General features: G+C 41.4%; 1 protein-coding gene and 1 non-coding gene across 2 annotated transcripts; both read left to right on the top strand.

Annotated features, from left to right (window-relative positions):
- The first annotated feature begins 820 nt into the window (after positions 1–820).
- On the top strand, positions 821–13248 carry SLC25A3 (solute carrier family 25 member 3). Its single transcript, XM_033056850.2, has 8 exons — positions 821–916; positions 1072–1219; positions 5804–5925; positions 8129–8308; positions 8426–8607; positions 9314–9486; positions 9927–10037; positions 10148–13248. Exons 1-8 carry the CDS (start codon positions 824–826, stop codon positions 10306–10308), a joined length of 1170 nt encoding a protein of 389 aa, XP_032912741.1. The 5' UTR covers positions 821–823; the 3' UTR covers positions 10309–13248.
- LOC116996124 lies at positions 8779–9018 on the top strand. Its single transcript, XR_004417878.1, has one exon. It is a non-coding gene; the product is annotated as a small nucleolar RNA SNORA53 (small nucleolar RNA).
- Positions 13249–15471: the final 2223 nt, after the last annotated feature.

Raw genomic sequence — 15471 nt, 5'->3', positions numbered from 1 at the left:
ATGAGTGAAATCACCCTGTGTTGGAAAAGGCACAGTTAAAGGTAGGTAAGGCCAAGCACGGGTCTTGTGTTACATAGCATTCTGCTTTTAACAAACCAGTAAGAAACAGTTCTGTGAGCAGCTGCCGCCGTTGTAGCACAGGCTACGTCGCGATGCCCTGCAAGCTTGCCCTCTGAAGGAGCAGCTCGGCCGGGAGTGTGCAGACAGTGCTCGGTGCTAGATCCGACCGTGCTTGGGTTGACAGAGTTCTACAGCCGGAGTCGGGAGAGAGGGGTGAGCTTTCTGCTGAGGGAGTTGCATCTTGTGTGTTTACCAGACAGCAGTTAGAGAGTGTTACTAGATCTGATTACCAGATGTTGATACTGAGGACTTCTTTAATCTCAAAAAATGGATGCGCTGCTAGGGGTTGGACTTGATCTTAAACATCTCTTCCAACCTCGATGCTTTCGTGATTCGGTGAGTGCTGCAGAGCACAGGTCAAGACCAGCACAGGGAACTCGCGTCCGGGCGTTTCTGGTTTGACATTGCCCGGGGCAAGGCTGCGGGAGGCACGTGGCGCAGTTGGCAAGCGCCCCGAGCCGGGCGGCGATAAGGAAGGAACAGCAGCTGAGGCGCGGGGTTTATGGCGGTAGGCTGCGCTCACAGACCCCGAGCAGCGGCCGCAGGGCTGCAGCCACGGCCCCCCAGGCGGGGGCGCTGAGGGGCGGCACGGCCCGGGCGCGGGGCCAGCGCGGCCCCTCCCGCGCAGGCGCGGGGCGGAAGGGCGGTGGGCGCGCGTGCGCGGCGGTTGGCGTGGCGCCTCCGCCAATCGCGGCGCGGGTCGATGTGCGGCGGCCCCGCCCTCGGCGCGCCGAAGGACAAGGTGACGGCGCGGGGCCCGCGCTCAGTCTCTGCCGCAGCGGCTCCATCTTGCGAGGTGAGTTGGGGCGGCGCGGGCCGCCCGCCCGCCGGGAACCGGGCTCAGCCTCGGAGTGGCAGGGCCGCCTCGTGGGTGCGGGATTGGGGCTCGGCGGCCGCGCCGTGGCGGGATTTTGTGGTCCTACGTCGCTCTGCTCTTCTCTCCCGCCTCAGGTCGCCATGTTCTCGTCCATCGCGCCGCTGGCGCGGCACAACCCGTTCTACGCGCCGCACTTCCAGCTGGTGCAGGACGGCGTGAGAAAGCGCCCCGCGGAGGCCCCCGCCACGCGGCGGGGCCTGGCGGCCGCGTCCGCCGACGAAGGTGAGAGCGGGACGGAGGGGCCCGGCGGAGACGAGGCCCGCGGGCGTGCGGGGCTGGCGGCGCCTGCCCTGCCCCCGGCACCCGGGCCTGTGCCCGCCAGGGCGGCGCAGGGAATGTCAGCGCTCAGCGGGGCTCGGCCGGGCCGGGAGGGGCCGGCGCTGGGCCTGCGCGCCCGCTTGGAGGACGAGGAAGGGCACGGGCGGGGGAGGCGCTGGCAGTGCTTCCGTTCTCCCGGCGATGTGTGCTCAGGAGCAGAAGGGATCCGGGTTTGCTGGGAAAGGACACGGCAAGGTTCTAGTGCAGATTAATCGCAGAAACCCTTGTAGATTCTGTCTTGGGGAGCAGAGAGCGCTTTTTGTGGCTCTGCATGGCCTGCAGCCTCGGGCACTGAGGTTGTAGGCCCGCACGTTTTCATCAGCGAAGAAGAGCAGTGGGTGAATCTGTGGATTCGAAAGATCATCCTTCCTATCCTTTTTCCCTTTTTCTGTTATTATTTTCACCAGTTTATTCATGACTGGTACATGAATATCTGGATACATTAGGAGTGCTTGGTGCTGCTCTTTTTTAGTTATTTGTTACTAGCTGTGGGGTGTACAACAGATGAGTTGCTGTTTAAGAGACAGGGATGCACTTAAGAGTTAAATGCAAATGCTTCCTGTATGTTTCCTAGTCAATTCGTTGACTTCTGAAGGTCAGACCTTTATGATGCTTGTAGTGCCTTAGAGTGGGTAAGGGTGGAAAGAACCACAGTGAGTCATCGTCATCATCTTTACAGGTCCATCCTAAAGCTGATTGCACAGGTTGTGTGCAGATTCTTGAATGTCTTTGGGGAGGGAGACTCCACAGCCTTTTTGGGCAGCCTGTTTCAGTGCATGGTCACCACAGTAAAGAAGTTCTTCCTTATATTCAGATAGAACTTGCTGTGTATCAGTTTCTGCCCATTGCCTCATGTCCTGTTGCTTGACACCACTGAGAAGAGCCTGAGTCCTTCCTCTTGACACCCTCCCGTCAATACTTAGAGGCAGTGATGAGATCGCCTTTCAGTCATCTTTTCTTGAGACTGAACAGACCGAGCTCCTTCAGTGTTTCTTCATAAATGAGGTGTTCCTGTCCTCATTGTCTTTGTAGCCCTCCCCTGGACCTGCTTCAGGAGCTGCATGTCTGTCTTGTACTGAGGGGCCCAGAACTGGGCACAGCACTCCAAATGTAGCCTCACTAGGGCTGAGTAAAGGGACAGGATCACCCTTGAGCTGCTGGCATGCTCTTCCTAATGCATTGCAGGATACCCCATTGGAGTGGCCTTCTTGGCCACACAGACACACTGCTGGCTCGTGGACGGCTTGGCCGTCCAGCAGGACCCCCAGCTCCTGGTCTGCAGAGCTGCTTTCCAGCAGGTTGCTCCCCAGCCTGTGCTATTCCTTCTCTGGGGCAGTTCCTTCCCAGGTACAGGGCCTTACGTATACCTTTGTTGAACTTAATTCAGTTCCTCTCTGCATACCTCTCTAACTTGTTGAGGTCCAGCTGAAGGAATGCACAGTAGTAGACATGGATATTAAAATTCTAATTCTTTTAACTTGTCAATAACTTGTGTCTCTCTAGTTTTGCTTAAAAAAAAAAGTAAAAGTTACTTTCAGCAAGCTACCTCTTCTGACATACTGTGATTATTGAATTGTTCACTTGCATGAACATTCATATAATACATGAGACAGGTTAGGTTTTACAAAGTTTTCCAGAAATTATTTGTGGCTTTCAGTGCAGTAATCCTGCTGCCAGCTAACTAAGGCCCTAAATTGCTCTTTGGTATGCTAAATATATTCAGTAGGTGCACTTATTTCTTTAAAGCCTTATGCTTAATCTTCGTCCTGTCTGTTGGCAGTTGTGGTCAAAGGTGGCCAAAGTTCTTCAGTGTTTATAATCTTTTCTGCTGAGTTCATTGTTTCGTGTACCAGTTGGTTCTCTGGCTTTTATGTTGAGAACATAACACATTGCAGAAGATATCTGAAGTTGCACAAGGTCACACAAAGTCAGTACAAACCACACGACCTTCTGAGATCAGCTCAGGGCATCAACCACAACAGAGCTCAGAGACCAAGTGTTTTATGACCAGCTCGTGGAATTTGTCCTTGTTAACATGTCAGATTGGAATCAGAGATATGAAATAGTTATGATGTAGCTCTCTCAACAGAGTATTTTTATGCCATATGTTCATATTTGTGTACCTTTAAGGGTGTTTGTCTTAAATCAGTACCTGGGAATGTTAGAATTACTTTCTTGTCCTCTGTGCTGTTCAGATGCTTCTCTTCTCAAGTTACGGTTTTTAGAAAATTTGACTCTATTTCTGAAAGTCCAAGATCATCTGTGGCTTTATTTTCCTAATACCACCACAAACCTAGGTACCTCTAAAGAGCTCAAGTCTAATTGATATTGGCTCTCTTAATTACTGTACTTGAATACCAGGCTGACATGTCAGTCTGAATTACATTACAATGTAATACAACACATACATAAAACTCTGCTTTTATAAAGGTCTGTTCCTGTCATTTGAGGAGTATGACTTCTAAATTACTGTGGAAAGGGCAGTGTGAACAAACAGTTCTGAGATCTGGGCAGCGTGGTAGCTGCTGCAGGGCTGAGGTGCTGTTGACCAAAGACATAGCTGGAAGAGTTGCCCCGAACAGACCTAGAGTCTGTTCTCTGATTACACCTGCCAGATCTGTGTATGCTTAACCAGCCATTCTGGAAAGTTGTAAACAGACTGTTTCTGCTGTCCACAAATATGCTAGCATGGCCGAACTATTTTGGAGCTGTATGTCAGTCCCAGACCAGCATATTTTCAGGCTTTGGCAGGGTTTCAATTAAAAATAAGTTATTCTGATAACTGACTTGTAGCTTTTAACTTAGGTTCACTATGGCATCTGTGATATGATATTTATCATTTTAAATAAAGAAAAACTTATTTTTTATTGTTTGGGTAATTATTAAGAGTAAGGTGAAAAATGTAAATATAAAACATAATGTAAAATCTGGAACATTTGTGGGAAGGAGATCCTTTAAAAGTTATGTTAGCAAAGTTATGAGCTGGATAAGCCTGTTAGTGTTATCTGCTGCTCTGTTGTGCTGTTGAACATCATTGTCAGTTTCTGCTGAGTTCATAAAGGAATTCAGAACCAGAAAGATGGCAAAGAAGCTCTGCATAAGATAGGCTTTTGTTGTCTTATAGTTTTCATTAGTGTTTCTTGTAGATAGTTCTTATGAAGTTGTAACACTTTAATATCTATTCCATTATATTAAGTGACATCAATAGATGTACTAGCAAAAGTTTGTCTTTCTACTTTGGATAATAGTATTTATGTTACATTACTTTCTGTATGCTTATTCAGTATATTAGTTTTGCCTTTACTTATTTTTTTAAGTATTGAGCATAGTGGCAGAACTATGCTGCTACTTTATGCTTCTTTTGTACTGTTCATTGTAAATTTGAGTGTTTTCTTGTTTGCACTCATAGTCTCTCTAGCTTCTTCAAAATTGAAAGAAGAAGATGGATTCCCTTTTTTCCAGCTCCAGTAACTTTGCTGTATATGAATATGTGAAAATTAATAACTTGTTTTAAGATTAGGTGGTTTTATATACACTATAGAACAGTGCATATGGAATATCTCTTGATTAAATTTGACCTGAAAGATTCTTTAATGAACCTTGCGTATGAGCATTCAATGGGATGGTAAATAGCAATCTGCAGTTTCACTAAACAAGCTGTATACATTTCTGTATTTGAAAGAAAATTTACAAAAAATCTGTGTAAGTAATCTGAGAAATACCTGAAAATACATCTGCATATCTCCAACACCAATACGCTAGATTTTTATAGTCTCTAGCACTGTCATAGAATATTTAACAAAAGAAGCATTGTTTTTGAGTACTAGAGGAATAATAGTCTTCCTTAATTCTTGGATATAAGAAATTGTTGGACATTGCAACTTTGAGTCATAGTTTCTGCTAGTAACTTCTGGGATTAGTTTCTATGGTTTTAGTGTACTATGAGCTAAAACTTCCTTGTTTCTTCATTTGTTTATTTAAAGGAACAAATTCACTTTTGAAGGCTTAAAATCAAATCTTGTCAGTCCAAAATGTTTTAATTTAAAGAAAAAGAATTGTTTTACATTTTAACACTATATTCAAATAATGCAGCATGGGAGATTAGTTCAGTTTAATAGTTTTGAGAAAATGGCACTTAGTTTTGTTTCTTTTCTGATCGTTGTTACTGTATATAATTGTATATATGTAATTTTTTTCCAATTAACTAGAATACAGCTGTGCCTATGGCTCAAACAGATTCTTTATGCTTTGTGGCCTTGGTGGGATTATTAGCTGTGGAACAACACATACGGCACTGGTTCCTCTAGACCTGGTTAAATGCAGAATGCAGGTTTGTTCTGCATGTTGGTATGTGATGACAGAGCATGTTCAGTGTGGTATATTTAATTACTAATGAACTGGAGGCATAAACTATACCCTGGACATCACTGTCCAGCAATGCATGGAGTTTATTTAAAAGCATGGTGTGTCTTTATTTTTTTACTGCAGAATACAGTTGTGAATATGGCTCGCTCAAGTTTTATGCTCTCTGTGGCGTTGGTGGGGTCCTAAGTTGTGGCCTGACACACACTGGTGTCGTACCTCTGGATTTAGTGAAATGTCGTATGCAGGTTTGTATGAACTTAAACTTTTCTTGAGCTTTTGCTTTCTATCTAGCCAGCATATTGAGTTGGCAATAGGGATGCAATCTTTTGTAGATGACAAGAAGCAAGTAAAGTTGAATGCTACTTTATCAAATCTACTGGTGTAAGACTAGTAAAATACCTCTTTCAAGAGAAGTAAAGGTATTACAGATAATCTGGACACACTATTTTTGACAACATTTAAGGCATGTTTAATTGACTCTATTTGCTAAAAGGCACCCACCGCAGTGTTACTCTGCTGGCTGGTTGGCTGTCCAGCACTATTCCAGTGCTTTTGGACTAAGGAAATAGTATCTTTTGGATCTGCGTTTTTTAGCCTGGAGTGACATGCATGTGTCATTTGATCCATTAACATCCTGGATATCAATGCATGGTGTATGGATTTGCTAATGATGCCTCTTTGAGCAGAGTGGCTAAAACTTGATTTGGTATCAGGAAGGCCATCGATGCTTGCAAACTGCTTTCCTTGAAGTGGTTTTTGATTAAACTGAAAGGAGCGTTGTTGCATTGCACTTATGACGCATTAAAATAATTTTGTGAACAACCATGGATGAAAACATACTAATGGATTTATACAGGCAAATCTGCAAGAATGAAGCAAATTAAAGCACATTTGTAAATTTCTGGAAATATAGTAGTTAATAATTTCTCTATTGCGTAGACTGACACTGATTATAAAAATGGTCATTTTGTAGTTACAGAACTACTGAAATTAGAAGGGAACTATGAATTAGTCAGGGCTCCTTGTCACACTAGGAGTATGCACGTGCTGTTCTTCAAAACTGTGTTCTTCTGAATGGCCTTTATTTTACAACATTTACCAGAGAGACTTTTTCACATTCGTGAGAGCACCTGAAATTCTATTCTCAAACCAGGAAATCTGTAACACTTCAGACATGCTCAGTGTGGGCTACCACTTCCAGTTCCTTACATGGTAAGGGTGGTGATACTTCCCCTTCCCTCTCCAGCGCTTAGAGGGAGGTTCAGGAGGGGGATTCTGTGTGGATTCCAGGTGTGATCTTGTAAAACCTGTCAGCATTTATCTCTTCACAGATCCAGTATACAGCACATTACTAATCCTTCCTAAGTTCTCCTGGAAGAAACTTGTTTCCTGCCCTCCCATGCCTTTTTAAGAAGAGGTCACCTTTGCCATGGTTTAACTGAAACCAGGACACCTGTTACTAAGCATGATTGAACATAGTCTCATTCTACAGTGCTTGATTAAATATCCAATTGTCTAAAATTGTCACATTTTAAAATTGACATATTTAGGTGAACTAGATCTCAAGCATATTGTTCCTAGACTGCAAGACAAAATACCAGTCATCGCAGGTTGACGTGCATGTCCCATAGCTCTTTCTGAAAGATTTGATGGGCATCCAGTTTGATATCCTTCTTATTTTCTGAGGAACCGTTGGATGATTTCAAATATGAAAAGTAATAGTGGGATGTGACTTCACTACCTGTTGAAAAGTTTCTGCTAAATTACTTCCTTTCACCTGAAACAAAATTATTCAAGTCAGTCTGTGTTAAATTTCTGATAAGTTAATAAAATCTCACGCAAAATTTTACAGGCAGAAAACAATTTGTATGTAGCACTTATTGCCAAGCGCGAGTGTAGAAGTTTTTGAGTACTCTCTGGTCTGCTTTTTCTCCATCTGTCTTAGGCTGACTGTGTGGAGAGATGACACAGGAAAAACAACCTTCTCTGATCAGTAATCAATCAGGTGAATCATTAGGTTTCTGGCAGTGCTTGAGTGTACATAGGAATAGTGTGTAAAGATTGCTGACAAGATCCATTAAATTTTTAAAAAGTCTGATCTATGCATAGTTGCACCAGTACACCACTGACAGTGTTAGAACAGTGATTTCAGTAAATCTTTTCATTACAGTTGCACTGTTAAACTGTAGAATTAGAGTGAAATAAAATTGAGTTTGGTGCTTTCTGAGTATTGAGGAACATACTGACTGTTATAATTAAGTCAGGGTTTGAGACTAGCAAGTAACCATTATGGTTACATTAGGGTAACTTTGTGGTGAGTACATCATCTGTCCAGGGAATTAGAGCAAGGTGGCTGTTTGAGGAATAGAAAAATTAAAAATTTTGGATGGGGATGTGAGAAGGAAAATAGAAAGTTATATCAAGCATTTAACTGTCTATTCTGTTTAGGTTGATCCACAAAAATACAAGAGCATCTTCAATGGATTTTCAGTGACAATCAATGAAGATGGTGTTCGTGGCTTGGCTAAGGGATGGGCCCCAACCTTTATTGGCTATTCCATGCAAGGTCTTTGTAAATTTGGTTTCTATGAAGTTTTCAAAATCCTGTATGGCAACATGCTGGGAGAGGTAAGCCTTAAATATTTTATGTAAAGCTGTATGTCTGCAGCATAATAGTATTAGTGATAAGGAGTAATCACAAAAGCATGATTCAATAATAAAAATGTGTGTTTAAATTCCTTTCAGGAAAATGCCTATTTGTGGCGTACTTCGCTATATTTAGCTGCATCTGCCAGTGCAGAGTTTTTTGCTGACATTGCTCTGGCTCCAATGGAAGCTGCTAAAGTTCGTATTCAGACACAGCCTGGATATGCAAACACTCTACGGCAGGCTTTACCCAAAATGTTTGCAGAAGAAGGCATCTGGGCGTAAGCATCCCTTCATTTTAATTGCAGTTGTTGATTTTCAGTACATTTCTTAATGAAGATCTGGTGCTATAACTAATTCTGGCCTTAGCTTGTAATACTTCTTGGTCTTTGTATTTCAAGATAAGAATTTAACATAATTCAGGGAATCTGTGCTGAACTAGCTGCTAATTCCACATGCTCCTTAGATCCATCTTTGTGGGTATCTTTGTGCTGAGTTCTGCTGGATAACTTCAGTTTCTAGCAGTTCCAGTCAGAGATATTCAGCAACTTTCTGGTTGTACAGTCAAAGATGCTTGAGTCATTGGCATGTGAGAGTAACATAACTGCATGTTAGCTTTCTGTTCTGATAGAAGTGGCTGTATATATACAGGTCATGTCTCACTATCAGGACTTGGCTGGTATGCAGACATTAGCTTTACTGCACTGCTAGTATCAGTACTACATTGCTGTTGTGTGGTGTAATCTGAAAAGTGACTAAAGAAACTGCTCTGTAGCCTGGGGATCTGGAAAATTTCAATTTGTGTTGCTGTTTAAAGGTAATACTCAGGAATTAAGATAACTCAAATTTCTGTAGGAATTGATAGCACTACAGGGTCAGTATATGGAAGTTGCGTAACAGCAATAAATAAACTAATTTATTTCAGGTTAGAGAAACACTTTAAATACTGATGAAAATGAAACTGAGATTGTCTCTTCTCTGATTAAGTTTCTATAAAGGCGTTGCTCCGCTATGGATGAGACAGATTCCGTACACAATGATGAAATTTGCCTGCTTTGAACGTACTGTTGAAGCTCTCTACAAGTACGTTGTTCCCAAGCCGCGAAGTGAATGTACAAAAGGAGAACAGCTGGTAGTCACATTTGTTGCTGGCTATATTGGTAAGAAATCTTTAAGTCTTACCCTTCCTTAATGGATTACTGCAAATCTAGAGACCTGTTGTTTTTCAGAGTATTAAGTAGATGTCACTAATATGGGAGAACTTAGTTGCAACTTGAAAATGTGCAGGGGAAATGACTATAATCAGTCTGGTAGGGAGAAATGGGTCTGTAACAGGACACTACTCTTAACTACACCTATATGTTACCAATATGGATGACCAGATTTTAAAACTGCAGCTGATTTAAATGAAAACTGGCATCTTTTTCAGTCTTGGGAATCTTTGAATGGAAGGGGGATTTTCAGTATCCAGAGATTTAAAAGTTTTTTTCTGGTTATTTTCTTCTGTTCAGAAGTTTCAACTGGTTGACTTAGTGTACAGCTAAGTGTAGTAGTGGTACAGCTAAAACACCACAGAACTAATGTCAAATTATTCTTTCAGCTGGTGTGTTCTGTGCAATTGTTTCCCATCCTGCTGATTCTGTGGTGTCTGTGTTGAACAAAGAAAAGGGCAGCTCAGCTTCACAGGTTCTTATGAGGCTTGGATTCAAAGGTACATTCTTACTTTCATGCATTTTGGATCAAGTGTTTCTGGTGTTTTGGGGAGGATTTCTTTTTGTCGTGCCGTTTTATGCTGCTCACGCTTTATGGTTTGCTCTCCAGGTGTATGGAAAGGTCTGTTTGCTCGTATCATTATGATTGGTACCCTGACTGCACTACAGTGGTTCATCTACGATTCTGTCAAGGTTTATTTCAGACTTCCTCGCCCACCTCCACCTGAAATGCCAGAATCTCTGAAGAAGAAGCTTGGTCTAACTGAATAGACAACTCATTGACTGACTGCTGGCTGTCCCAGTGATGAGTTTCATGAAACTTTTATATATTTGACTATGTAGAAAACAAACTCTATACAATGTCATTATTGGTTGTGCCCTCATCTCACATGAGGGTTTAAATTCTACCACTGTCATTGCTTGAAATAAATGAGAAACAGAATGCTTAGTGTCTGTTTACTACTGCATATGTAAGCTTCATTTCATAGTAGTAAATACCTCAAATACTCTCCTGGCTTCCCCCTCTCCCTCAAAAAAAATTTAAAAAACACCCCATTCCACACTTTAGAAACTACAGAAATGTTACTCTTCCACTTAAAAAACAAAATTAGGCTTTCACTGTTTCCAGAGAAGTGCCAAGAAGCTGTCCTTGCACTTTAAGCCCACTGATCATTTGCCTGTAATAAGCTGTGCTGTGGAACAGCTGAACTCATGAATGGCTGAGACTGGAGTCTGATCGGGCATCCTAGTCATGGTATCAGTGTTTCCTTTAGAAATAAAAGGAACTTTATGCATACTAGAGCTGTTTCTGCCTTGGGATGGTCATCCCAACTTAACTTAGGCTTACTTGACTGATTTCTGCTTCTGTTGGCTTTGAACCACACCAAAGAACTTGGCCCTTCCCATTGTCCTGTGGAATTAAACAGTAGGTGCTACCTCTTAACTAGAGAAAAGCTGACATTAATAAAGATTTTCAAATATATTTGACTACTAATGGCGTACTTCAACTTTACAATAAAGTAAAATTGCTTGTCTTTTATTCTAGAGCTTGAAAAACTTGCCAGCTTTTCCTTACATTTACTACAGCTGTATTTTTTATTTCAGTTATTTTTTTTCTGAATTGGTTTAATAATTATGGTTGAACCATGTATTTTTGCAGCACAAGGAGCCTTACCAGTTTTTTTGGACCTTGATACTCCTCAGCACACAAAAGGAGAGAGTTAAGGCAATGTTAAGAAGGTATTTTTGAATTTTTTTCTCAAATCTTTTAGTGAAGGATGATCGTACTGCCTTTTGCATTTCACCTGTTCAGTAACTCAGTTGGTAATCACTACCCCTATACAGTTCTGCTTTGCTCACAAAGTAGAGCTGGGAGCTGATGGATTTTTGCAGTACTGTGGCTAGGCTGCCTTGCAGCATGTGAGCTGTTGGTACTGAACTTAGCTTGGCACTCACTTATGTTATACTGCTTCTTTTTATTTGGCTCCTTCAGAGCCAAAAGGACAAATTAGGTGGGTAGGTGCCATTGGAATATCATAATTGTACTGACTGCTGCATCTTGCTGGAGTCAGATGTGCCTGCTATTGTAGCATTGAGCTTCTCACCCCCTGTGAAAATCCTCCAACTTCCAAGATTTTGAATGATTATGCTAAACAAGAAAGCTGGGCCTTAATTTGAATTGTTGCCTTTCACAATGTGGAGTAAAAGCTAAAACCATACACTGTTTCCCTATCACAGTGACAGAAATAAAGGCACTCTTGGAGCAGCTGGTATCTGCCTGCATTATGCAGCAAAGTCAAATACCCCACGTCTAGATAAAATACTTGTACAAGTACTTTGTTGTTGAATTAAAATTATTTAATGCTAAACATACGTAAATCTTATTTGCCCATTGTGAATGGGAAGCTCTGAAATTATTTAATGAGTCATTAAGTACTTTTAAGAGCTTCCTTGGAGAAGAGCCTTTACTATTACTTGATCTTCTATCAAGAATGTTGATGTTAAATCATCTTTTGAAGTTGTGTGTATGATACAGCTTGCTAGGCAAAACTGTCACTTTTGTGTACTGGGTATCAGTTTCTTCAGAGGCATGTTTTAACTCAGTAGATTTTTCTTGGTTTGCTGAAAGTTCCTTTTAATCCTGGGGAAAAGTGAAGCATGTCTGTCAAATTTTAAGCCTGGCAGAAGAGTGAGACAAGCTTGGATCATGTAGTGAGGTAGTCTGTCAAACAATCTAGTGCTGAGCTAAATTTCTCAAGACTCATTCTATATGTGGAGCGAAGTCGCACAATTTTTTTCTAGGATTGAGTCAACGTTGCACAATTGTTACAAATACATACAGTAATAAGAGAATCTTAAGTCCATTTTTTTCATTGCTTACTGGTAGACCTGAAATTATCTTTTAAAGGTGTTCAGACAATTTTATCAAGGTAGATCTGAGATAAGACTACAAGGAGCAGTGAGCAGTTCCCCTTCTGTAACTGAGAAAGGGAAAATACACTGTTACAGCAGTGTTGTGTTTCAGTGGAAAACCCAAGAGGGGGAGAGAATTGCCTTGCAGCTGCTGGCTTCATTGACATTCAGCCATAGGATTGTTCAGATGCTTGTTAGGAAAGGGTCTTGCTTAAAGGGTTGCCTGCTGGTATTTTAAATGTGCTTCAGTGGGAAAAATATAGTATTAAAATGCATTTAGAAGGTCAACTTGGTCATTGATAACTGCTTTGTGTATAATGTCTGGTACATTTTCTGAAGGTTGAGATGGGGCAGTGGTGCTTTTGATGGATTTGCACTTCCATTGCAAGGAAAGTCCTGTATCAAAAAGGGGTATCCCATTTTGGACTTGGGTAATTCCAGACCCATCACTAAACCCCAAAGTGCTCTGTAAAACATGGATTATATATATGCTGCTTGTGTTTATTTTGTGAAGGAGAAAACGTACTTTCTTGCTGGTTTTGGAGCTGAGATGAGCTTTCTGGTTTAAAGCATACAGTGTATATAAATCTGGAGTAAGAACTGCATTTGCACATGGTGTTTGTATCAGGTTGTACTACAAATGAAATGTGCTGACACTGATACTCGCAGAAATGTCTGTTGCATATCATTTTAAAATGGGCTGTAATAATACAAGTAGTTGTAACTCATTTACATTTCTACATAGCAATGATGTAGTTCACAGTGAAAACAATAAACATTCTGCTTTTTTATAGCAAATATGAGTACCTTGGGTAGATGCATGGCCTTGTTACAGAATACAATTTTTGTAACTCAGTGCTGTGGAGAAAGATACTGCAAGCAGGAAATCCTTGGCTGAGCGGATGTTCTGGTGTCCAAAAGTAGTTTTTATTTGCTCATATAATTTTTCATCATTTAATCACTTAATGCTGTTTCTTGCTTTTGGGTGTTTTTTTTAACTTTCAAGTTGCTGACAAGTATATTAATAGGCCAGTTTTGTACCTGAAAGCTAAATTAAAAGCAAAGATGGCCTGAATGTCACTACAGGTTGGACTCAAGTCTGTTTTAAGTAGCTAGCTGTAATTTTCATTATTACCTGAATCTCTCAATCATTTGATAAAATTGCAGAATATCACTGCATGACCCTAGAAATAACCTAAGGGGTTGTAGTTTCACCGAGCCAATACTCTCCCCACCACTGACAGTACTAAAACAAGGAGGCAAAGTTACCGGTCTGCTTTAAACTTCCAAAAAATACCTCACTCTCTGCTTAGAGCAGTCTAATTACAGTGCTACTATAAAACATCCATTTTTTTAGTACAGTGGAGATGTGTACATGTAGGGCAAACAGATTTGTAACACCTGTGTGTTATGGGAGAATTTCTGGTCGCTCACTGCTGAGGTCAGTATGGTGGGTGGTGTGACAGCTTAAGATACAGATCATTCTAAAATATTTTTTCCAAGTAAACCTTACCTTTGTGACTTAATTTTTTTGTCTTGCTTGCAGCAAGAAAAGTTTCTGAGAGGATTATCCTGGGAAGGAAGGGTAGGAAGTCTGCATATATCTAATAGGAAAGGGAAATGAATGGTCCTGTAACATTTTTTGCATGCTTAACTACCCTTGGAAACCACACACAGGACTGTACACTCAGCTTTTCACTGGGAGATGTGTTCTAGAATTTGGAGGTTGAAAGTGAAATCTGCAGTTGTTTATCCTGGCTTGTTTTCTGATTACTGTTGTAAGGAGAGAGTGCCTCTTTTTCATGCAGACAGACCTCTGCTGTGTCAAGGCTGCTCAGATTAATTGCAGCTGGAATGTATTTTCCACATCACTTGCGTAGCTGTTGCTCTACTGGTTCTCCAGTTCTGTCTCTCCAGATTCTTACTGGCTACTGACCACAAGTGAGGCATTCATAAAATTGAAAGCAAAGTAAAGAAAATCGCTGTAGCCTGTGATGTCTTTAATCCACAATATTTTTACTGTGTAATCATCAAACTCCTAAGGTGCACATGTACATACATTGTTTCAGGTATGATACTAAATGCATACATTACCATGTCTGTTCCTGAATTTTGCTGCCTCCTTCAAATGCCATTTGGTTATTTTCAGGGGCTCACTTAACTGTGTGGAAGAGCAAAGGGACAGGGCTTGGTAGAGTATCTGTGCATTCTTCTAGGAAAACATGTCTTTCGACAGGTTTGTTCTTGCCATCCTGTCATGTGGACTGGAAAGTGGGAGAAGAAGGGGAGAGATAGGAATGGACATACCAAAAAGAGGAAAACTAAACACAGTTTTGGAGGTTGACTGTGGGCAAATGAAGCAAAGAAGGTACAGAAGACCAGCAACATGAAGCAGACCAAAAGACATGGAATGCTGAATAAGTATGAGAATAGTGAGGGAGAGGAATGCTTGTGTCTTCCATACAATCAAGAGTCTGGTAGTTGCAAGATGTTCAGGTATGCCCAATTGAGAAGTTATAAAGGCCTTACTGTAAATTTCCACTTGATATAAAATTCATCTACAGGGGTTTTCTGAGTTGCTGTATTAACTTCTAATTGATCTTTGCAGTAATTTTTATTTCTATTTAATTCACTTCCCTCCCCCACCTTCCTCTGCCAAAACCATTCCCACTGTCTTTTTAATGCCTACTTCATTTTCAAATGTCTCAAATCTGTTGTTCTTCAGCACCTAAATACTCCCAGTAGTTCATAGCAGTAGCCTTTTGGGACAGAAGTAGCTACTCTTTGCTAATTCTGCTGCTCACTATGGTATTTTACAGACTAAGAAAGAATGAATGAATAACAGTGTTAGAACTCTGAGCAGACACCGTGACATGGGATAAAGCCATCAGCAGCATTAGTAGGTCTCTCAGAGCATTGTCTCTGTAGAGAGTTACGTGTTTTAAAGACAGAACAGTGCTGCACAGTAATTTTGATTTACAATTATAAAGACTCACACAAAGCCTTATACACATTATTCCA

This window comes from Catharus ustulatus, chromosome 4 (genome assembly GCF_009819885.2).
Source record: "Catharus ustulatus isolate bCatUst1 chromosome 4, bCatUst1.pri.v2, whole genome shotgun sequence".
In the NCBI taxonomy this organism is placed as follows: Eukaryota; Metazoa; Chordata; class Aves; order Passeriformes; family Turdidae; genus Catharus; species Catharus ustulatus.
Note: the sequence above shows the minus strand (reverse complement) of the source record. Positions and strands in the feature narration are given on the sequence as shown.

Bases quoted from the DNA above. Each gene is read 5' to 3' on its own strand.
- SLC25A3 (XM_033056850.2), top strand. From the start codon at position 824: ATGTGCGGCGGCCCCGCCCTCGGCGCGCCGAAGGACAAGGTGACGGCG. The intron at 8,608-9,313 runs GTAAGCATCCCT...TCTCTGATTAAG, and splicing joins GCAGAAGAAGGCATCTGGGC to TTTCTATAAAGGCGTTGCTC. The intron at 9,487-9,926 runs GTAAGAAATCTT...TTATTCTTTCAG, and splicing joins ATTTGTTGCTGGCTATATTG to CTGGTGTGTTCTGTGCAATT.